The 25,737-nt window shown below is 43.8% G+C and overlaps 1 protein-coding gene across 1 annotated transcript in view; it reads right to left on the reverse strand.

Moving 5' to 3' along the window:
- Positions 1-25,737, reverse strand: part of LOC144503772 (E3 ubiquitin-protein ligase HECW2-like) — a 416,880-nt gene that overhangs the window by 69,356 nt on the left and 321,787 nt on the right. Inside the window, exon 22 of the mRNA XM_078228621.1 lies at positions 15,450-15,602. Coding sequence (XP_078084747.1) covers positions 15,450-15,602 — 153 coding nt within the window. The remainder of the gene's footprint in view (positions 1-15,449; positions 15,603-25,737) is intronic.

Consider the following 25,737-nt stretch of genomic DNA (forward strand, 5'->3'; position numbering starts at 1 on the left):
TAAACTCCAACGAGTACAAACCCAATCTCCTCAGCCTCTCCTCATAATCCAAACCCCTCATCTCCGGTATCAACCTGGTGAGCCTTCTCTGCACTCCCTCCAATGCCAATATATCCTTCCTCATATAAGGGGACCAATACTGCACACAGTATTCCAGCTGCGGCCTCACCAATGCCCTGTACAGGTGCATCAAGACATCCCTGCTTTTATATTCTATCCCCCTCGCAATATAGGCCAACATCCCATTTGCCTTCTTGATCACCTGTTGTACCTGCAGACTGGGCTTTTGCGTCTCATGCACAAGGACCCCTAGGTCCCTTTGCACGGTAGCATGTTTTAATTTGTTTCCATTGAGATAGTAATCCCATTTGTTATTATTTCCTCCAAAGTGTATAACCTCGCATTTCTCAACGTTATACTCCATTTGCCATATCCTCGCCCACTCACTCAGCCTGTCCAAATCTCTCTGCAGATCTTCTCCGTCCTCCACACGATTCACTTTTCCACTTATCTTTGTGTCGTCTGCAAACTTCGTTACCCTACACTCCGTCCCCTCCTCCAGATCATCTATATAAATGGTAAACAGTTGCGGCCCGAGTACCGATCCCTGCGGCACGCCACTAGTTACCTTCCTCCAACCGGAAAAACACCCATTTATTCCGACTCTTTGCTTCCTGTCGGATAGCCAGTCCCCAATCCACTTTAACACACTACCCCCAACTCCGTGTGCCCGAATCTTCTTCAGCAGCCTTTTATGGGGCACCTTATCAAACGCCTTTTGGAAATCCAAAAACACCGCATCCACCGGTTCTCCTCCATCAACCGCCCTAGTCACATCTTCATAAAAATCCAACATATTCGTCAAGCACGACTTTCCCCTCATGAATCCATGCTGCGTCTGATTGATCGAACCATTTCTATCCAGATGCCCTGCTATCTCCTCTTTAATAATGGATTCCAGCATTTTCCCTACTACAGACGTTAAGCTGACCGGCCTATAGTTACCCGCCTTTTGTCTCCTTCCTTTTTTAAACAGCGGCGTAACATTAGCCGTTTTCCAATCAACCGGCACTACCCCAGAATGCAACGAGTTTTGATAAATAATCACTAACGCATCCACTATTACCTCTGACATTTCTTTCAATACCCTGGGATGCATTCCATCCGGACCCGGGGACTTGTCCACCTTCAGTCCCATTAGTCTACCCAGCACTGCCTCTCTGGTAACATTAATCGTATTAAGTATTTCTCCTGCTGCCAACCCTCTATCGTTAATATTTGGCAAACTATTTGTGTCCTCCACCGTGAAGACCGACACAAAAAACTTATTTAAAGACTCAGCCATATCCTCATTTCCCACTATTAACTCTATCCAACAGAGCATTTTAGGCAGGCCTTAATCCTGTAATCCCACATATTTACCCCGCTAATCCCCCTGAACTACACATCTTGGGATGCTAAGGGGCAATTTAGCATGGCCAATACACCTAACCTGCACATCTTTGGGCTGTGGGAGGAAACCAGAGTACCCGGCGGAAACCCATGCCAGAGAGAATGTGTAAACTCCACACAGTCACTCAAGGCTACAATCAAATCCGGATCCCTGGTGCTGTGAGGCAGCAGTGCTAACCACTGTGCCGCCCACCTTTCATTTAGAAGAATGAGATCACTTCTCATTCTTCTAAACTCTAATGAATACAGGCCCAATCTATCAACCTTTACCTCATAAGACAACCCCGTCCTTTCAGGAATCAGTCAATTGAATCTCCTCTGAACTGCTTCGAATCAATTTTTATCCCAAGTAAGGAGGTAATAACTGTAAACAGTGCTCCAATGCAGTCTCACCAAAGCCCTGTACAGCTGTAGCAGCACTTCCTTACTTGTATAAATCAAAAGCCCTTTGTTCTTCAGAGTTCTGCATTCTCTCTCTATTTAAATAATATACTGCACTTCCAATCTTCTGCCAAAATGGCCAAGTTCACATTTTCCCACAGTATACACCATCTGCCAGATTTTTGCCCAATTAACCAACTTAAATCCCTCTGTAGACTCCCTCACAACTAACTTCGTCCCTGTCCTTGCGTCATGAGCAAATTTAGTAAGCATATGTTTGCTCCTTTCCTCCCCACCATTAATAATTTATAAATAGTTGAGGCTGCACCATTGATTCCTTCACTGGTTACAATTTGCCAACCCAAAACTGACCCATTTGTTCCTACTCTCTGTTTCCTGCAAACTGACCAATCCTCTATCCATGCTAATATGTCACCCCCTCCACTATGAGCTCTTATTCTGTGCAATAACTTTTGATGTGGCACCTTATCAGGTGCCTTTTGGAAATTCAATACAGCACAAATGCAAAGTCCTCCTTCCTAACATCTGGGAGTCTGTGCCAAAATTGGGAGAGCTCTCTCACAAATCTGTTAAGCAACATTGTTCCACAGGAGCAGGCTGAGGGTAAGGGAGCTTGTTTGTGCACTAATTTACTTACTTATTTTTCAGTTAAATTTGTGAAACAAATCGGAGGTTTTTTTTTCAAAACAGGAAATAGGCCCAGCAGCAGCCTGGGTAGGTTTTGGAGGGTTTAAAAGTGCTTAACTTGGAGGTTTCAGCCTCATTGTTCCGCAGGAGCAGGCTGAGGGTAAGGGAGCTTGTTTGTGCACTAATTTATTTAATTATTTTTCAGTTAAATTTGTGAAAAAAATCGGAGGTTTTTTTTTCAAAACAGGAAATAGGCCCAGCAGCAGCCTGGGAAGGTTTTGGAGGGTTTAAAAGTAGGCCGCGCCTTTGAGCGGGCAGCGGAGTGAGCAGGGGACAGAATGAGAGCTGAAGGGCTTTGGCTCAAAACAGGCTTAGGCGAGAACAGGCAGAGGCGAGAGTAGGTTATTTTTTCTTTTCAGAAAGTTTATTCCTGTATTTCCCCAGAGCAAAAAAAAATATGCCAGGCAAGATGTTGGAATGCTCCTCTTGCAGGATGTGGGAGATCAGGGAGACCTCCGGTATCCCTGACAACAGCACCTGCAAAAGATGCATTCAGCTGCAGCTGCTAGCAAAGCGTGTTAGGGAACTGGAGAAGGAGCTTGATGACCTCCATCTAATTCGGGAGAATGAGACGTATATAGACAGTAGCTTTAGGGAGATAGTTACACCTAAGCAGCAGAGCACAGGAAATTGGGTTACTGTAAGGAGAGGAAATGGCAGTGTGAAAGGACAGGCAGAGCAGGGTTCCCCAGTGGACCCTCCACAACAGGTATACTGAATTGGATACTGTTGTGGCAGATGCTTTACCTGGGACAAGCTGCGACAGCCGGAACTCTGATACGGAGTCTGGTTCTACAGCGCAAAAGGGTGGGATGAAGAAGAGGAGAGCAATAGTGATAGGGGACTCGATGGTCAGAGGTACGGACCGGAGGTTCTGTGGTCGGGACAGAGACTCCCGCATGGTTTGTTGCCTCCCAGGTACCAGCGATGTCTCTGATCGCGTGCACAGTGTTCTAAAGAGGGAAGGTGATCAGCCAGATGTCGTGGTACATGTCGGTACCAATGACGTGGGAAGGAAGAGTGAGGAGGTCCTAAAGAGTGAGTACAAAGAGCTTGGAAGGAAGTTAAAAAGCAGGACCCCGAGGGTAGTAATCTCAGGATTGCTACCTGAGCCACATGCCAGTGAGGGCAGGAGTAGGATGCTTGGGCGGATAAACACGTGGCTGAGGAACTGGTGCAGGGGGCAGGGTTTCCAATTCTTGGATCATTGGGACCTCTTGTGGGGCAGGTGGGACCTGTACAAGAGAGACGGGTTACACTTAAACTACAAGGGGACCAATATACTTGCAGGGAGATTTGCTAGTGTTATTGGGGAGCGTTTAAACTAGGTTTGCAGGGGGGTGGGAACCAGAGTGCCAGAGCAGATAGTGGAGCAGGGGTAAAAAGACAGGTTAGTTCAACCAAAATCACAAATGGAAGGGTAGAGTGTGGTGGAAATAATCTTTTGAGGTGTGTCTATTTCAATGCCAGGAGTATTGTGGGGAAGGCAGATGAGCTGAAGGCGTGGATAGACACGTGGAAATATGACATTATAGCCATTAGTGAAACTTGGCTACAGGAGGGGCAGGACTGGCAGCTCAATGTTCCAGGGTTCCAATGTTTCAGGCGGGATAGAGGCAGAGGGATAAAAGGTGGGGGGGTGGCATTGTTGGTCAGGGAAAATGTTACAGCGGTACTCAGGCAGAATAGATTAGGGAGCTTGTCTACAGAGGCCCTATGGGTGGAGCTGAGAAACAGGAAAGGTATGACCACATTAATGGACTTGTATTATAGACCACCCAAGAACTGGAGGAGCAAATCAGCGGAGAGATAGCTGACAACTGCAAGAAACACAAAGTTGTGATAGTAGGGGATTTTAATTTTCCACATATAGATTGGGACTCGCATACTGTTAAAGGTTTAGACGGGGTAGAGTTTGTAAAATGTGTTCAGGAGAATTTTCTACATCAGTATATAGAGGTGCCAACTAGAGAGGATGCGATATTGGATCTCCTATTGGGAAATGAGTTAGGGCAGGTGATGGATGTGAGTGTGAGGGAACACTTTGGATCCAGTGATCATAATGCCATTAGTTTCAACCTGATCGTGGATAAGTATAGACCTGGTCCTCGGGTTGAAGTTCTGAACTGGAAAAAGGCCAAATTTGATGAAATGAGAAGGGATCTGGGAAGTGTGGATTGGCACAGGCTGTTCTCTGGTAAGGATGTAAATGGAAAGTGGAAGGCCTTCAAAGGAGAAATTTTGAGAGTGCAGAGTTTGTATGTTCCTGTCAGGATTAAAGGCAAAGTAAATAGGAATAAGGAACCTTGGTTCTCGAGGGAGATTGTAACACTGATTAAGAGGAAGAGAGAGTTGTATGAAATGTACAGGCAGCAAGGAACACATCAGATGCTCGAGGAGTATAAAAAGTGCAAGAAGCTACTTAAGAGGGAAATCAGGAGGGCTAAAAGAAGACATGAGGTTGCTTTGGCAGACAGAGTGAAGGAAAATCCAAAGAGCTTCTATAGGTATGTTAGGAGCAAAAGGATAGTGAGGGATAAAATTGGTCCTCTTGAAGACCAGAGTGGTACACTGTGTATGGAACCAAAAGAGATGAGGGAGATACTAAATGGTTTTTTTGCATCCGTATTTACTGAGGAAACGGGCATGGAGTCTACGGAAATAGGGCAAACTGGTAGGGAGGCCATGGAACCTTTACAGATTAAAGGGGAGGAGGTGCTCGCTGTCTTGAGGCAAATCAGAGTGGATAAATCCCCAGGACCGGACAGGGTATTCCCACGGACCTTGAGGGAAGCTAGTGTTGAACTTGCAGGGGCCCTGGCAGACATATTTAAAATGTCAGTATTCACGGGGGAGGTGCCGGATGATTGGAGGGTGGCTCATGTTGTTCCGTTGTTTAAAAAAGGTTCCAAAAGAAATCCGGGAAATTATCGGCCAGTAAGTTTGACGTCGGTGGTGGGCAAGTTATTGGAAGGTGTGATAAGGGATAGGATCTACAAATATTTGGATAGACAGGGACTTATTAGGGAGATCAACATGGCTTTGTGCGTGGTAGGTCATGTTTGACCAATCTATTAGAGTTTTTCGAGGAGGTTACCAGGAAAGTGGATGAAGGGAAGGCGGTGGATGTTGTCTACCTGGATTTCAGCAAGGCCTTTGACAAGGTCCCTCATGGGAGGTTAGTTAGGAAGGTTCAGTCGCTGGGTATACATGGGGAGGTAGTAAATTGGATAAGACACTGGCTCAATGGAAGAAGCCAGAGAGTGGTTGTGGAGGATTGCTTCTCTGAGTGGAGGCCTGTGACTAGTGGTGTGCCGCAGGGATCGGTGTTGGGTCCATTGTTGTTTGTCATCTATATCAATGATCTGGATGATAATGTGGTAAATTGGATCAGTAAGTTTGCTGATGATACAAAGATTGGAGGTGTAGTGGACAGTGAGGAAGGTTTTCAAAGCTTGCAGAGGGATTTGGACCAACTAGAAAAATGGGCTGAAAAATGGCAAATGGAATTTAACGCAGACAAGTGTGAGATATTGCACTTTGGAAGGACAAATCAAAGAAGAACGTACAGGGTAAATGGTAGGACTCTGAAGAGTGCAGTTGAACAGAGGGATCTGGGAATACAGGTACAGAGTTCCCTAAAAGTGACGTCACAGGTGGATAGGGTCGTAAAGAGTGCCTTTGGTACATTGGCCTTTATAAATCGGAGTATCGAGTATAAAAGTTGGAGTGTTATGGTAAGGTTATATAAGGCATTGGTGAGGCCGAATTTGGAGTATTGTGTACAGTTTTGGTCACCTAGTTACAGGAAGGATGTAAATAAGATTGAAAGAGTGCAGAGAAGGTTCACAAGGATGTTGCCGGGACTTGAGAAGCTGAGTTACAGAGAGAGATTGAATAGGTTGGGACTTTATTCCCTGGAGCATAGAAGATTGAGGGGAGATTTGATAGAGGTGTAGAAGATTTTGATGGGTATAGATAGAGTGAATGCAAGCAGGCTTTTTCCGCTGAGGCTAGGGGAGAAAAAAACCAGAGGGCATGGGTTAAGGGTGAAAGGAGAAAAGTTTAAAGGGAATATTAGGGGGGGCTTCTTCACGCAGAGAGTGGTGGGAGTGTGGAATGAGCTGCCGGATAAAGTGGTAAATGCGGGGTCACTTTTAACATTCAAGAAAAACTTGGACGGGTTCATGGATGAGAGGGGTGTGGAGGGATATGGTCCAAGTGCAGGTCAGTGGGACTTGGCATAAAATGGTTCGGCACGGACAAGAAGGGCCAAAAGGCCTGTTTCTGAGCTGTAATTTTCTATCTATGGTTCTAACAGCCTGACATAATCCTACTCACAGAATCATACCTTACAGATAATGTCCCAGAAACCACCATCACCATTCGTGGGTATGTTCTATTTCACCAGCAGGAGAGACCCAGCAGACATGCTGGCACAGTGATATACAGCCGGGAGGGAGTTCCCCTGGGAGTCTTCAACCTTGACTCCAGACCCCAAGATATCTGATGGCATCAGGTCAAACATGGACAACAAAACTTCCTGCTGATTCCCACATACTGTCAGTCTGAGATCACATACCAACCAACTCAAGAACAGCTTCGTCCCTGCTACCATCAGACCCCGCATAGACAGTTACCCAAGCTAGGAATCAAACCTATGGGACAGCAGTGCTGACCACTGTGTCACGCAATAAATCAAATCAAATCTCAGCTGATTGTTGAATCACCTCATTGTTGAAAATGATTTGGAAGATGTATTGCAGGCAACAAGGGTGCAGAATGTACTCTAGATGGGGGTCTTCAATGTTCATCACCAAGAGTGACTCAATAGCACCGAGCTGGCCAGGTCCTAAAGAACATAGTTGCTAGAGTGGGTCTATGACAGGTGGTGAGGGAACCAACAAGAGAGAAAATCATACTTGAACTCATCCTCACCAACCTGACTGCTGCAGGTGCATCTGTCCATGACAGCATTGGTGGAAGTGACCTCTGCACAGGTCACTAGGCAACCATGAGACACTGTGGGCCACTAGCATCAGCAGAATTGTATTTAACCACAATCTGTAACTTCATTGCCCAGCATACCCCTCACACTTTACCATTTCCACCAAGCCAGGGATCAACTACATTCTGCACTCTCTCCTTTCCTTCTCTATGTACAGTATGCTTTGTCTGTATAGCACGCAAGAAACAATACATTTCACTGGATACTCATACATGTGACAATAATAAATCAAATCAAATCAACCCTGATTCAATGAAGAGTGCATGAGGGCATGCCAGGGGCAACACAAGACATACCTAAAAATGAGGTGTCAACCTGGTGAAGCTACAATGCAGGACTACTTTCATGCCAAACAGCATAAACTGTAAGTAATAGACAGAGCTAAGTGATCCCACAACAGATCAAATCAAAGTTCTGTGGTCCTGCCACATCCAGTCATGAATGGTGATGGACATTTAAACAACTCACTGGAGGAGAAGGCTCCACATGGGGGAGCCCAGTACATTAGTGCAAAAGATAAGGCATTTGAAAAAAATCTTAAGTCAAAAATACCGAGTGGATGATCCATCTTGGCCTCCTCCTGATGTCCCAGCATCATAGGTGCCTGTCTTCAGCCAATTTGATTCATTCCATGTGATATCAAAAAATGCTGATGATACTGGATTATGCAAAGACTATGGTTCCTGACAATACCCCAGTAATAGTATTGAAGACTTGTGCTCCAGAACTTACCGCTCCCCTAGACAAGCTGTTCCACTGCTGCTACAATACTGGCATCTACCTGGCAATGTGGAAAATTGCCCAGGTATGTCCTGGCACAAAATCCAACCTGGCCAATTATCCCCTCATCAGTCTGCTCTGAACCATCGGTAAAGTGATGGAAGGAGGGGTAATCAACAGTGCTATCAAGTGGAACTTGTTTTAGCAATAGCCTGCTCACGGACGCTCAGTCTGGATTTCGTCAAGATCACTCAGCTCCTGACCTCATTAAAACCTTGGTTCAAACATGGACAAAAGAGCTAAAGTCCAGAAGCACGGTGGCACAGTGGTTAGCACTGCTGCCTCACAGTGCCAGGGACCCAGGTTCAATTCCCGGCTTGGGTCACTGTCTGTGTGGAGTCTGTACGTTCTCCTCGTGTCTGCGTGGGTTTCCTCCGGGTGTTCCAGTTTCCTCCCACACTCCAAAGATGTGCGGGTTAGGTGCATTAGCCATGCTAAATTGTCCCTTAGTGTCCCGGGATGTGTAGGTTAGAGGAATTAACGGGGTAAATATGTGGGTTTACAGAGATAGGGCTGAGGTGGGATTGTGGTCGGTGCAGACTTGATGGGCCGAATGGCTTGTAGGGATTCTATGATAAGTGATGTGAGAGTGACTGCCCTTGACTTCAAGGCAGCATTGAGAGCGGCTATATCAGGGGTTATGAGGATGTGGTGAACCATAGATGGTTATCACTATGGGTACTTGTATTTATGTTACTCTCGTTACTGTTGGGGTTAGGGTTTGGGTGTTCCACCTGTTATTACTGTTTATGTGGTACATTCCGTTCGGCTCTGCCCAGGTCTCCGCCTTCTTCCTAGTAGTCTTTAGTCTGGGATAATATTGTTGAGTAGTGTGCTCCTATTTGTAGTGAATAAAAGCCTTTATTCCCGGGTACGTTCTAGCCTCCCGTGTGAATCAATCGCGCATCAGAGGAAAAGGGAGGAGAATGGGGATGAGAAAAATATCAGCCATGATTGAGTGGCGGAGCAGACTTGATGGGCTCAGTGGCTTAATCCTGCTCCTATGTCTTATAGCGTAGTGGTATTGTCACTGGACGAATAATTCAAAGGTACAGCGTAATGCTCTGGGTACCTGGGCTTGAATCTTACCATGACAAATATTGAAATTTAAATTCAGTAAAAATCTGGAGTTAAAGGTTTAATAACTATGAAATCATTGTTGACTGTCGTAAAACAAAAACATATCTGGTTCACTAATGTCCTTTAGGAAGGAAATCTGCCATCCTTACCTGGCCTGACCTAGATTGAGATTCCGGATCCACAATCCGCAATGTGGTTGACTCTGAAATGACCCACCAAGCATGTCAGTTCAAGGGCAATTAGGGATGGGCTCAGTCAGCAATGCCCACATGAATAAAATTTGACCAAGTGTGACATCAAGGAGTCCTAGCAAAGGTGAAGTCAAGGGGGAAAATTCTCAGCAGATCGGAGTCATACCTAGCACAAAGGAGGACTGTGGTTGTTGCAGATCAATCATCTCAGTTCCAGGACATTACTGCAAGAGTTCCTCAGGCTTAGGATTCTGCAGCGAGGAATTCACTTCCTAATTCCCCAAAGCCTGTCCACCATCTATACGGCACAGGTCAGGAATATAATGGAATACTCTCCATTTGCCTGGATGAGTGCACCTCCAATGACACATGGAGCTTGACACCATCCAGGACAAAGCAGCCCTCTTGATTGACATCCCATCCTCAAACATTCACTCCGTCCGCCACTGATGCAGTGTCAGCAGTGTGTACCACCTACAAGATGCACTGCAGGAACTCACCAAGGCTCTTTAGACAACTCTTTTCAAATGCACGACCATTATCATCTGGAAGGACAAGGGCAGTAAACACATGGGAATATCACCAGTGGGAAGCTCCCCAACAAGCCACCCTCCATCCTAACTTATTTCTTCATTGTTCATAGAACTAGAATTCTGCAGTGCAGAAGGAGGCCATTCAGCACATCAAGTCTGCACCGACCACAATCCCACCCAGGCCCTATCCCCATAACCCCATGTATTTACGGCCCTATCCCCATAACCCCATGTATTTACCCTAGCTGGTCCCCCTGACACTAATGGGCAATTTAGCATGGCCAATCCACTTAACCCACACATCTTTGGACTGTGGGAGGAAACCTGAGCACCTGGAGGAAACCCACGCAGACACGTGGAGAATGTGCGGACTCCACACAGACAGTGACCCAAGCCGGGAATTGAACCCGGGTCCCTGGCACTGTGAGGCAGCAGTGCTAACCACTGTGCCGCCCGTTTGGATGAATGCAGCGGAGTCAAACTTGCTGAGTCAAAATCCTGGAACTCCCCCCCACCTAACAGAGCTGTAGATGTATCTACACCACATTGACTAAAGAAGTTGAAGAAAACAGCAAACCACCACCTTTTCAAGAGCAATTGGGGATGGGCAATAAATGCTGGCCTAGACAGTGACACACACATACCATGAATGAATATAAAAAAGGTTTTCCTTTTGTACAAGTTGTTTGTTACTTCCTCTAATATTAATCAAACGCAATTTCCCCTTCACAAAACCATAATCGCATTAAGACATTCTAAGTGCCTTTTTATAACCTCCTTAATAATAATGCTAGCTGGCCTGTAGTTTCCTGGATCTAAACCTTGAGTCTTCCAAATGGTTTAATGTAGTTTCTTGTCTATTTTAAACATTTTTATTAACTAATTCTTATTAACATATATAAAATTAGGGCATTTATATACAATAAACAATGGTATTAAATTCTTTTAACTTCAGCTGCAAAGAACTCAGCTTCTGATTCTTGACTCCTCAGAGAAAAACAAACAATTATGATTCACAGATGTGTCAGAAAATCAGAGAATTTGACTCTGACCCCCATTCTACATTCAGTAAAACATTTCTATTCCCCTTGGAATATCCTTTTTATGATCAAAAATATTTCAATGGTGTAGTATTCTGGTGCCACCTGGTGGCTACTGATAATGTTTATATCCTTCAAGTACTACAATTGTACAAGGATGGGCTTTTAGAGCAGTGCAAATGAACAGTGTCAGTTAAAGCAGGGAAAACCTTGCATTTACCATTCATCCTTAAAAGCATTTGTGGAAACCAACTTTCAACATTCCCAACCCTTGTGAAGTGTTTAATATTGAAGGACACCTAATCCAGATTTTTTTGAAATTTTGGAACTGAAAGACAGTCCAGCAGATCACTTTGTCACCTGGGCATACAAATGCTTAAAGATTATGAATAAACAGGCCAGTTACCCTAACTAGTGTTTATCGTTCACTTAAACGAAGTGTACTAATCATATTTATTCATTCTGTTCCCATTTCCCTTTTTCCTCATCCACCTAACATTGAAGGTTGACATAGTTACTGCCTCAATTAGATTTGGAAGTGAATTCCACAGCCTCACAACTGTGTAAAGAAGTTTCCCTTACTCTCTGCTCAAAATATCTTGGATTAAAAAATAAACGCAGTGATGAAAAATAAATTAAGGCTTTAAAAGAAGTGAAGATGTGAACATTTCATGGGTCATATCATGGTGATGCAGCAGGAAATGTTTCACCTCTCCTGATCTTACAGCATCCTTTGTCAGCTGTACCCCTTGAGGCTCAGTGTCACCGGAGGCTGAAATAGATGGGATTCGGAGGTGGTTGGGGGGGGGGGGGGGGGGGGGGGGGGTGGTGGAGAGGGGATGATACGCAGCAGCACAGGACAAAAGCGCAGGACCAAAGTCTCAACGGTGGCCACCACCCTAGGTGTGGTGACCTCGTTGTGCTAGAATATCGGTTGGCACAATCAGCTCAGGCATAAGGTAGACAGACTCCTCCATGCAGCCTTTCAATCCAAGGAGTGTACCAGACATCCCTTCCTGATTTTCCCAAGTTTGAAGTTTAACAACACCAGGTTAAAGTCCAACAGGTTTATTTGGTAGCAAAAGCCACACAAGCTTTCGAGGCTCTGAGCCCCTTCTTCAGGTGAGTGGGAATTCTGTTCACAAACAGAACTTATAAGACACAGACTCAATTTACATGAATAATGGTTGGAATGCGAATACTTACAACTAATCCAGTCTTTAAGAAACAAAACAATGGGAGTGGAGAGAGCATCAAGACAGGCTAAAAAGATGTGTATTGTCTCCAGACAAGACAGCCAGTGGAGCGGAGAAGCTACGGCATCTCCTCCGGAGCCTTCAACATGTCATTGATGAAGACGAACATCTCGCCAAGGCCATCCCCACACCCCCACTTCTTGCCTTCAAACAACCGCACAACCTCAAACAGACCATTGTCCGCAGCAAACTACCCAGCCTTCAGGAGAACAGTGACCAAGACACCACACAACCCTGCCACAGCAACCTCTGCAAGACGTGCCGGATCATCGACACAGATGCCATCATCTCACGTGAGAACACCATCCACCAGGTACACGGTACATACTCTTGCAACTCGGCCAACGTTGTCTACCTGATACGCTGCAAGAAAGGATGTCCCGAGGCATGGTACATTGGGGAAACTATGCAGACGCTGCGACAACGGATGAATGAACACCGCTCGACAATCACCAGGCAAGACTGTTCTCTTCCTGTTGGGGAGCACTTCAGCGGTCACGGGCATTCGGCCTCTGATATTCGGGTAAGCGTTCTCCAAGGCGGCCTTCGCGACACACGACAGCGCAGAGTCGCGGAGCAGAAACTGATAGCCAGGTTCCACACACACAAGGACGGCCTCAACCGGGATATTGGGTTTATGTCACACTATTTCACATAAATATTTCTGCTTTTTTCCTCCTGAGTCTTTATCATGCGATCCTAGAATCAGAATTTATGTCACACTATTTGTAACTCCCACAGTTGCGTGGACCTGCAGAGTTTCACTGGCTGTCTTGTCTGGAGACAATACACATCTTTTTAGCCTGTCTTGATGCTCTCTCCACTCCCATTGTTTTGTTTCTTAAAGACTGGATTAGTTGTAAGTATTCGCATTCCAACCATTATTCATGTAAATTGAGTCTGTGTCTTATAAGTTCTGTTTGTGAACAGAATTCCCACTCACCTGAAGAAGGGGCTCAGAGCCTCGAAAGCTTGTGTGGCTTTTGCTACCAAATAAACCTGTTGGACTTTAACCTGGTGTTGTTAAACTTCTTACTGTGTTTACCCCAGTCCAACGCCGGCATCTCCACATCATGTTTCCCAAGTTTGCCTTTGGAGCTCCAGCATCAGAGACATGACTGAGTCCAGAGGCTCGTCATTTGACTGGAACTCAGCATATTCCTGGCCTCCAGCAATCCTCTAAGTGCTGGTACCCAGTGGTGTCCCTGCATCCCCCTGCTGTAGCCCTGAGAGTGTGACGTGCTCACCAGATTGCGACTCTGAGGATACCCTAGAACTAGATCCCACCAAGGTATGCGTGCCTGCACTGGTGGAGGGTGTGGTTGAGCGCTGTGATGGTTCTTCAATATCCAGGTCGGTGAATTCCTCTTCTGTGCTGCAGTCAGGGCTGGCTTCAAGGACCTGGCTGGTGAACTACTTGTGTTGCTTCCCAGGAAAAGGAATAGAGAGGTCATTAGTGGATGGCAGGGACCTTTAGAAACAGGAGAAATGACATAGCATTGCTGTCTGATGGATGATGCAGTGCCGGACCTCTCATTTGGTTTATCAACGCCAATATTACCATCAACAAGGTTAGGTGGATTGCCCATGCTAAATTCTCCCTCAGTGTATCTGAACAGGCATCGGAGTGTGGTGACTAGGGGATTTTCACAATAACTTCATTGCAGTGTGAATGTAAGCCTACTTGTGACTAATAAATAAAAACTTTTTAAAAACTTTAAACACAGAAGCGTTCAATGTCCTCCCCAACCAGCTGTCCTCGAAGTCCGTGAAGACCTTCAGCTCTGCATTCCCCCAACCAACTGGGATCTCTCCCTCTTGTTGCATGCCAGTTTGTCCTGCATGAAAACAGATGGACCGCAAGTTGGCTGTGTCAAGGCAGACAGTAAGGATGCCTAGCCCGTGTGGGTGGTGAGTGGGAGCAGCGAGGTGATAAAGACATGACCTGCAGGGGAGTTGAAGATGTGTGTGGAAGAGTGAGTGGTGGTAAGTGAGGTCCCTGTGGATGTGTGATGAGTGTGTGCACGTGTGAGTTGAGAGTGATGAGTGATGAGAAGAGTGACTTACCCTGGCAGAACTGAGACCATCATTTATCTTTTTGTGGCACTGGATTCCTATCATCTTCTGCAGAGCACTGGCACTCACGACACTACCATCACCTCCCATGATGGGTCATGGTGTGTCACCTTGCTGCTGGGTTTCTACCCTGAGCGCAGATTATGTCACGGTGGGCCTCAACAGCATCGAGGAGCCTCTCCAGGGAGACATCGGAGAATTTTGAGGCTGATTTCCTGGCAGCCCACTTCCCGGCAACCTGTGTGAAATGTGGCTGGTGTGCACTGGTGGCCTTTAAATATGATGCCCTGACGATTGCAGCGCTAAGGGGGGTGACAGGGCATGCAGATCAGAGGCCGTTCCACCAATGATACGGTGTGGAACCTGTTGCTGAACATCTTTGACACTAAGTGCTACACTATATGGCAGGAAAAGCCACCATTGCTGTTGGTGGGCACAATGCCACCTTTCCCGCCCACCATTGGCCTTTACCAATTTCTGGGAAAATCTCGCCCTATGTACAACCATTGAGAACCATCTCAAAGTACTAATTTCTCTTTTCTGTTGTCCTTTTTCTTGTGCAATTTATTTTGTTTTAACTGCTCAATAAAACATCATCTGTTTCCTTTCGGTGAGATTTTTCATTTTTTCTGCAAGATTGTAATCTGACACAACCCATGGTCACTTAACCTGAAAAATATTTTGAGATTAAAGTGCATTTCTGGGCAAGCGTTTAGGGAGTAGAAGGCTACTGAAGATTATACACATTTATCTAACAGTTACCATCGTTCTATTATTCTAATTTTGCCACCCGCAGCAAAATTTAATGTGACATTGTCCAAATGCTTTTTTTCTCTGGTCTGTTTTTAAATTATATTCATTGCATCAATAAAATGTTTCGGGGTTCATTATTACTTTGAAAAGTCACTCATAAATCCTGAAGATATCTTGAGAGAAGTTCTTACCATTCATGGTGGTTGTCTACAAATGCAGACATAGGGCTGATCTGCACTGTGTAAGTGTCATTAGCAGAATATTCAAACAAGCCATAATACGGATTAAAGAGTTCTCTGGAGACCAGGAAGAAGAACTCCCGTGAGGGACCACTGTAATCCAACCTAAAAGAAGAAATATGATTCACTATTTAGTTACTTAGTGACACAAATATTTGAAGTAATTACCTTTGTTACATCAAAAGCTTTCCTCTGTTTTTCATTATTGTGAATTTTAATCAGCAGTTTCTTATTGCCCTTGTCAATCAGTCTGTGATAACTTATTCAAGGCAACCTATAGAAATAAATAGTATACTTACAGCGCTGAACCTCCTGTAAGTTTACTCCTCCAATGATTTAATCACATGTTAGAATGCTAATACCTGAAGGGACCGAATTTAAATTTGAATATTCAATAATATTGGAAAAAAAGATGCAATGGTAACTGAGGTGGTTTAAGTGAGCACAGTGTTCCAACCAGAGGAAATTACTCAGAAAATGTATTAAGTGCAGTGAATCAAAAGATGAAAGGAATTAAAGAAATCATGTTATCTTAAGGTGTTAGTTAATTTCATTATCAATCACACACTCGAAAGTAAACCTTTATCCCTCCAATAATTATATGTCAATAAATTATATTTAATGATTTTAAAATTCTTATTTGACAGACTGCTGCACTTCCAAAACAAAACAGTTTTGAATAATTCTATAAACAACTGCATGCATATCTTTAGGATTATTTGCATCATGTCCATTAGACATGAAAGGAATCAAATCTTCAATTTTTGCTCCATTTCACTATTTTTGAAATGGATTCTTGATGGACCATACAAAGGCTGCCTGACCAGATGATTGACCACAGTTTCTGGAAAGTTTCGGCAGCAGTTACAAGAACAAAATAATTCCCCCCTCAGCCTGTAGAATCTCACACCTGCACATACCCCTTTGTAAACAACAAATGAAGAGAAAATGCAGACAAATTGCACCCCCCAACTTGAACTATCACGAGAGAGAGATTGAAACTCATTATATCTGAAGAGATGCCAATAGCCAGCTTGTCTCTCTCCTAAGGGGGAAAGAATGGATTCTAACCAGAAGCACAGAAACTGGTTATTAAGTTGCAATCGACATATTAATGGGCCATGTCACACGATCCAAGCCTCTGGCCTTTCAGACTTGCTGTTTTAACATCCAACCTGTGAACACAAGAAGCAAGACTCCAGGCTGAACAACTGCCTGCTCCTCTAAGCCTGTCTCTGCTGGAGGGGCAGCATGGTTGCACAGTACTGCCTCACAGTGCCAGGGACCCGGGTTGGACTCCCAGTTTGGGTCACTATCTGCAGAATCTGCATTTTCTTTCAGTGTCTGCATGGGTTTCCTTCAGGTCCTCACAGTCTGAAAAACATGCTGGTTAAGTGTATTGTGCTAAATTCTCCCTCAGTGTACCCGAACAGGTGTCAGAGTAATTTTCACAGTAATTTCATACCCGTGGTAATGTAAGCCTACTTGTGACACCAATAAATAAACTTTAAAAAAAGATTTCCTACCATCACCTGCAGAACTGACCCAGTCTCTTCATACCAAATTCATATTGCAGTATCCTCACTAACTGCAAAAATAACCCTACAATTCCATTCATAAGCCAGATGAAGTCAAGCTCCTACTTGAAATAACTCCTCACTGGATTCCAACCCTGGACTCTGATAATCACTTGAATTAATATTCATTTGTGGTTCTTTTACTGTTACTATCTACAGTTGTAAAACTTACTTTCATTTTATTCCCCCCCCCTTATTGTGGTGTGTGTGTCTCTGTGTGTGTGTCTGTGCGCGCGCGTCTGGGCGCGCACGCGGCTCTCTGTGCGCGCGCGGCTCTCTGTCGGAGCGCGGCTCTCTGTCTGTCTGTGTGTGTCTCTGTCTGTGTGTGTGTCTGTGTGTGTGTGTCTCTGTGTGTGTCTGCCTGTCTGTGTCTGCCTGTCTGTGGTGGTGAGAAGATAAGGAAATTCTGTTTCTCTCTTTCCTGTCTGTAACACATGCAATGGGATGAAAGATGCTAGCACTTTGCTATTCAATTTCTTCTGTTCTGTTTAATTTTCCAACATATCATAGCTTCAATTCTACAGGCTGTGAACCATGTCCACTTCCTGAAGAATCCCGATTCTACAAAATTGAGGAGGGAGTTTAACCTCCCCGTCGCCACAAGGGCAAATCTGCTGTTTATGGGATAATTGCTCGCACTCTTATCTCATGCCATTGAAAATTGCCGGAAATAGGAATGTGGGTGAGAATCACGGAATCATGTCCTATCCTGTCTGCCATTTTTAAAGGGCTCCCGTGTTGTCCCAACTTGTTAAAATTCCAGCCCACATTTATGAAGTTAAAGTTTTGCTGTTAGAGATTATAAATGATCACACCATTTAGGAAAACCCTCTCATCCCAGGAACTTGCCTGTTGAAACTTCTTTGGACTGCCTCCAGTGTTAGTATATCATTTTTAGGGCAAGGGACGAACACTGTACACAGTATTTCAGGTGAGGCCTCACCAGCACCCTGTACAATAACAACAAAACCTCCCTATTTTTAAACTCCAACCGCTTTGCAATAAATGCTATTTGCCTTCTTAACTACTAGACCTGCCTGCTAGCTTTTTCACAGTAACTTAATTGCGGTGTTAATGTAAGGCTACTTGTGATGATAAATAATAAATAAATGTTCACTGACAGCTGAATACGCCACCACTAATCTTTTCTACTGTTCAGTGTGTCAATACTCCAACTTCTTGCCCTTACATTGATTTCAATGCTGAATCTACCAGCAAGGTATTGGTGCAGCACAGCCTGTAGAGCAGCATAGCAACTTGGACAAGACCTTGCGAATTACCATGTTTATCTGCATCCTTATGACTCTGGAAGTAGATGTCCAACTTATCCCACAATAAAAATCAGCACTGTTAACCTTAACATAATTCTCAACATAAAATCCAGGCCAGTTAAAATGTACCTCACCACGAATGTTGAGATTTAAAGTAACTATGCCAGAGTCCAGTTAGATACATAATATATCTAATATATCTAATAGTCGAACCCATTCCCAATGCACATATAATAACATTTCCTATGTATTTCTCTAGATCTACTCGAGATTAATATCAAATATGTAAGTTCCAAACAAGTATACCTCCCATGAAGGAGAGTTATCAGCAGTAGATCTTCCTCAACGATAGGTAAAATTAATATCAATTTGTTTCCTCTGAATAACTTGTACTTTAGTTCTGTGGGACTATTAACTGCCCAGTTCGACATATATTGAATGAAAACACAAGAACACCAGAAATAGAAGCAGGAATAGGCCACCAGGCCCTTCAATCCCGCTTCACCAATTAATACAATCATGACTAATCTATGCCGACATCAACTCCTTTTCTGTGCCACTTCCCCATAACCGTCTATTCCTTGATCTATCAAATATTTATCCACCTCCACTTTAATTACCTCTAATGACCCCATCTCTACCACCATTTGGGGTAGAGAATTCCAGAGATTCACCATCCTCTGAGAGACAAAATTTCCACACACCTCAGTTTTAAACGACCGGCCCTTTATCAAGCTATATCTCCTTGTTCGAGACTCTCCCACTAGTGAAAACACCTCACCATCTACCCTGTCAAGCCCCCTCAAGATCTTATACGTTTGAATAAGGTCGCTCCTCACTCTTCTAATCATCAAGGAATACAGACCTAGACTATTTAGTCTCTCTTGATAGGAGAACCCTCTCCTCCCAGGAACTAGCCTGTTGAATCTTCTTTGGAATGCCTCCAATGTTAGTATATCATTTTCAGGGCAAGGGGACCAAAACTGTGTGCAGTATTTCAGGTGAGGCCTCACCAACACCCTGTACAACAGCAACAAAACCTCCCTATTTTTAAACTCCAACTGTTTTGCAATAAAGGCCAAAATGCCATTTGCCTTCTTAACGACTTGTTAGACCTGCCTGCTAGCTTTTTGTGGTTCATATACTGGAACACCTCGATCCCTCTGTACTTCACTCACCTGCAGTCTTTCTCCATTTAGATAACAATCTGCCTTTTGACATTAAACTCCATTTGCCAGGTTTTCACCCAGCCACCCAATCTATCTATATCCCATTGCAGAATCACAATATCCTCATCACAATATGCCCTTCCACTTATCTTCGTATCATCGTCAAATTTGGAACCCTTACATTCTGTTCCTTCCTTCAGGACATTATTGTAAATAGTGAACAATTGCGGGCGAAGAACCGATCCCTGCGGAACTCCACTAGTTACATCATTCCACTCTGAAAATGACCCAAAATCTAAGCTATTTGTATGGAAACTATGAATGATGGTGTATTTTGAAGAGACAATCCTGTCATTGGCAGTTCTCAAACAGTTACAAAGGTTCCACCCAGAACGTTCCCATATTATTATTTTTCAAAACTGGCTAATGTGCTCCAACATTTTTTATTTTTATTCTTGATTTCAGGTAATTATAGATTTTCTTTCACTTACATTAGCGTTTAGGATACATCTGCATATTCTTTCTTCTTCCATGGAAGGTGGACGTCGCTGGCAAGACCAACATTTGTTGCCCATCCCTAATTGCCCTTGGACTAAGTGGCTTGCTGGGCCATTTCAGGAACATTTAAGAATCAATCACATTGCTTTGGACATGTAGTGACATGTAGGCCAGACAGGATAAGGACAGCAGATTACATTCTCTAAAGGATATTAGTGAACCAGATGGGTTTTACAACAAACAATTACGGTTGTCACGGCCACTATCACTGAGACTACCTTTATATTCCAGATTTATTAGTTCCATGGGATTTGAACCCAAGTTTCCAGAACATGGGCCTCTAGATTACCAGTCCAGTGACACTACCATTATGCCACCATATCATACAGTTGATATATACACCACAAAACAAGCAAGGCCTCCTCCAGTGCAAACTAATGCACTTTTGCTGAAGCGTTGAATTTTTTAAATCAATTTTCAAGCAAACACAATTAATCACAAAGTTATTGCATTCATTTGCAAGCTGTGGGTAGTTCCATTCTAAAAAGTTAGAAGTATTTTTGGCATATTGTTTATCAATTCTTAATGATCTAGGAATGTGCAGAGGTCCACTAGTACTCCACTGTTCAGCTTGTGGTAATCAGTTTCTATGAGCCCAGTGAGATAAGGACATGTCTTTAATCCACACTAACCCATTGTCAGGTTATAGAACCAACGTGTAGCTTTGTTATGGAATTGTACAAAATAAATTGAGGATGAACTTTGTAGGCAGATTTAGGAAGTGCCTATGTTTATTGTTTAACTTGTCCGAAATAAACTTGAATAGAAGGCATTTTTGTGGAAGGAGAGTTTTTGAAGTGTGCTCAGCACTGTTTCTTCAGACATGTTGCTACTCCAACAAGGAAGGAAGCACCAATTAATCTGACTGAATAGTGAGATAGAACAACCTAAAATTTGGGGAATATTTTGGGAACAGTAATCACAATGTAATTCAGATCAATTTAAAAGACTGAAGAAGAAAGCAGTCAAAGACAAAGAACAGAACAGCAAGGAGAAAAGAAGCTTTGCCCAGAATGAATGCAAGGATAATAAAAACAAATGAAATTATGAATCAGGAATGAGAAATATTAAAATAGGAGATGGCAGGAGCGCAGATCAAGCATAGCTCAGGAAGAAAACATAATGTAATGGGTTTTCATAGATCAATAAGGCAATTATATTAAGTCACTAGATTAAATATATTCCACATAGTGTAGTTCGGCAGTCTAAGACTTTGTTGTGTAGGACTGTATAGAAGCACTGATACTTTCTTGCTTATTGGCAATCATATCAATTCTAAGCAGTGCAAACCCCTTCATTTAATGGTCCTTGAATTCTGTCAAAATTAAACTAAAATTGAACATGTTTGTGAATTTTAATTTGCATTTAAAACATTTTCATTAGGGTGATTTTGGATGTAATATTGCCTTTACAGTAAGGCCCAGGAAAGGGCTGCACAATACACCAAGGACTGTGCTCTTGAGGGCCAAGATTCAAGGTTGCTACTACACAAGGAAAGTCAATGCTAAACCAGCGCACACAGCTTAGCCTGTGTTAAGGACTGAGTGCTCCCTTTCCAAGGCCACCCGGCCGCAAAAAGCCAAGATAAAGGGGTAGACGGTCGGGTCAGACAACCTTCTCGACTGCCTGCTGCCTGGACGTGTTAATGGTCAACTTGGTACGGCTCAGGAGCAGGGTTATGAAGAAGTCGTCCTCTCTCCCCTCTCCTCTGCACTGGGTGATCACCTCTTTATATTCTTTTAATAAAACATTAATCAATAAATTAAACAAAGATGATGGGTGAAAGCCCCTGATAGCGCACTGTAACTAAAATAAAATATCAAAAGGAAACTTAACTAATTAAATCAAAATATCATTCCCGGGTGTTGTAGGTGAGCCAAATTAGGCTAATAATCATGAGTTTAAAACACTAGCACAATACTGACATGGAGCGAATGATCGTAGACTAAAGACTGTACCAATGAGAGACTGTCAGTATAAAAGGCAGTTTGAATAAGTAACCAGTATTTCTCATTTAAACATGGATTTACGATATAGAATGACATAACTTATTTCTTAGAATGTATTTTGTAAAATTTCAGCCAATGGCAAGGTACAGCGAGGCCTGATGGGATGAGACATTCAGAAGGGAACCTCATTTTGTAGAACAATAGACTGTTGAATGTGGCCATTTTTATCAGACGATATCGGGAACAAAATGGATTCCAAGGCCAGCTCAATGAATAAAAGCCAGACAAAGTCGTGCTGATAGTACAGTGCAGCCAGACATGAACACTTTCTCAGGGTCTGGCTTATAGTTTGAAAAGGTGTTGAATTTTCAATTGCTGTTCACGTTACAGAAATCTTGGCTTTAGATACTAACTAAATCAGCAGATTATTTTTTTAAAGAAATTCTGAATAAACCAATCTTCACAGGCACTTTTCAGGGTAGTTGTTAAATAAACAGATGAGCCCTGAGTTTCGCCATAATGGAGAGGATGTCCGTCGTGTCAAAAATCCCAGAAATGGCCATAAATTCTAAGTCCTACCCCCGAAAACTGCATGTTACATTTTCACTGGGGTAGGAGTGGAGTCAGGTCAGGGTTAATGTACATGCAGTTTACAAAGGTCATTTAACTCACAGCTACCTTCACTGAAGTGGGATTTTGGTGGACAAGGAGTGTGAAATGTGGAGTGTGCAGAAAAGACCAAGAGGAGATCTGAACTTTATTTGTTTGGAGAGCCAGGGTACTCCTATAGAGAGCTAAGGTACCCCTTTAGATATGGTCCTGAGACACCTTTGGGAAAGGTAAGGCAGCATTTGAGATTGTTAAATGTGAACAGAATTATGCACTTTTCATGCACAAACACATTGGAACTGTCAAACTATCAAGAAGCAGTCAAACTGTCAAAGAATTGTTAGAGTTGTCAAGGAGCTGTCAGCTGTCAATGGAGGAGGTAAGGGTAAAGGATGGTGGTTGATGGCATGAATTAGCACAAAGTTGGAATAAGGACTATAAAGGTGCATGGGGATGCAGGGACATTGGTTATATGAGGGGGCTTGGAGAATGAGTGGGAACATGAGTGGCATAGGTTGGCTTGGATAGGGCATAGAGTGTGTTTTGGGGCTGAGGGCTGGAGAGATTTTTTTAAAAATTTCAACACGGTGCTAGAGCACAGGAGCAGGTCTTCGGCCCCATCTACCTCTGCACTTGTTCCAGAGAAAGTGGGGTGAACTTCCAAGCCAACCCGTCCTCTGGAGTGCAAATCCGACCTGCGTGCAGCCATGTTTAAAGGTCGAATTCACAGAGCAGGGAATTCGCTGAGCTTGGCACATCCGACTCAAGTGTGAAAATCTACACCCGAGTGTAAAAAGCTGTGGTGATTTCCAGGGAGTGGAGTGTTTCCCTGACATGCATCATTGACAACCAAAATGGATCTCTCACATTCTTGACAATATTGTGGCTTGTCAGATAGAGCCTGTGCTCTTGGCATCATCATTATAGCACAGAAGTGCAATTAAATACATTTCAGCAACAAACGGTTGTGTTTGTGCCAGGGCTGGTTCTCCTGGAATGAGCACTTCAGCAGTCACGGGCATTCAGCCTTGGATCTTCAGGTAAGCGTTCTCCAAGGCGGCCTTCACGACACACGACAGCGCAGAGTCACTGAGCAGAAACTGATAGCCAAGTTTCGCACACATGAGGACGGTCTAAACCGGGATGTTGGATTTATGTCACATTATCAGTAACCCCCACAGCTTGACTCCTGGACTTGCACAATTTCACAAGCTGTACTGTCTGGAGACAATACACATCTCTTTAACCTGTGTTGAATGCTCCCTCCACCCACATTGTCTGTGCATTTAAGACCTGGCTGGCTGTAGAGATTTGCATTCTAATCAGTATTCTGTAATTTGATTTCTGTGTCTGTGCCCTGTTTGAGAACAGAGACCACTCCATCTGACGAAGGAGCATTGCTCCGAAAGCTTATGGTATTTGCTACCAAATAAACCTGTTGGACTTTAACCTGGTGTTGTGAGACTTCTTACTCTCCTGGAATCCACAGGCTCAGCAGGGAGGAGCACTCAATCTTTTCTACTTTGTTGCATTCTTGCAACTAGGGAAAATGTAGAGCAGCAAATACCTTTGGATCCCCTTACCCTGCTCAATGCTCATTGGTGTGAGGCATCAGGACAACAAAGAATAAGTTCCAGGTACATCACTTTTTTGTTTTGCTGGAATGGGATTTAAAGCGATCATACATTGCAAGGCTTGGTCACAGAATTTATACAGAATGCATACAATGTAAGAAATCGTAAATTTACTCTTATGTACTTTGGAGCCTGTCCGTCATGTTTTGCTCTTTCGTCTTGTTCAACTATTCTCCCTCAAATTTGCCTGAAACACTGATTACCCAAATTAATTATGATTTATGAAACAGAATACACCACAACTGGAAGTTCCATGTGTTAATTAGAAACCCAACCTGACAAGAATTCACATTTCACCAATCAACCAAGTCTGCTGGATAGGTGCCAAACTCGGTCTTTGCATAAAACCCCATAATCAAAGAGTTATTTACTGAATCTATGCATCCTCATTTGTGCTAATCTTTACCATCCTCATTTGTAGTTTGGCAGGCACGTTAAGGACATAAAATCTGTCAGTGGGTTTTGATGTGAAGTACACTACACATTCTCTGGAAATGGGCAATCCATTTGCACTTTACCATATAGTTAGTGTACAATTTAAAGGTGCTGAGATACTGGGTAAATGAATTTTTGGTCTGTGATGAACCTCAGCCTCAGATACATTGTTGGTGTTACCCTGCTACATCATAATACATACAAAATCATGCACAACATAGGCAGTACCAGCTGAGAGTTAAAAGAAAGCTTTTGTTAACTGTCCACTGCACAAATACAATATTAAACATGGTTTAGATTCTCCAGCTGAAATTTTACATTCCCCCGACCCCCGCCAGAGGCAGCTGGATCGGCTTGGCGGTGTAAAATTGGGTGCCATTATTTTATTTATTTAATTAATTGTTGTCACAAGTAGGCTTACACTAAAGCTGCAACAAAGTTACTGCAAAAATCCCCTAGTTGCCACACTCTGGTGCCTGTTCAGATACACTGAAGGAGAATTTAGCGTGGCCAATGCACCTAATCAGCAAGTCTTTTGCACTGTGGAAGGAAACCAGAGCACCCGGAGATAACCCATGCAGACACAGGGAGAACGTGCAAACTCCACACAGACAGTGGCCCAAGTCGGGAATCGAATCTGGGTCCCAGGCGTTGTGAGGCAGCAATGCTAACCACTGTGCTGCCCATGGTGGCAACACTGTGCCCATTCCTTGCTGTCAGGTGTTGCCAGGCTACCCTTCCCTCCCTACAAACCCCTTGCCTTGCACCCCAGTGCACCCCAGCACCTCACCATCATGAAAAATTGGCTCCCACTTCCCTTGTGGGGGCCCTGCCAGTCTGGCCCTGGTGAGACCATGGACTTCCAAAGTCTAGGACCAGTCCAGGGCCATCGCACCTTTTCTTGGGGAAGTGCATGTAGTGACAACCACTTTTGGTGGTACTGCTGGGATAAGTGAACTCTGGCCATACGACTGGCCAGCCGCTCTCAGAATTGGGACTTCCTCCTGGATGGGGAGATGTGGGTTTACCCCCATCTTT

The sequence above is a fragment of the Mustelus asterias genome, chromosome 14 (genome assembly GCF_964213995.1).
Source record: "Mustelus asterias chromosome 14, sMusAst1.hap1.1, whole genome shotgun sequence".
Classification (NCBI taxonomy): Eukaryota; Metazoa; Chordata; class Chondrichthyes; order Carcharhiniformes; family Triakidae; genus Mustelus; species Mustelus asterias.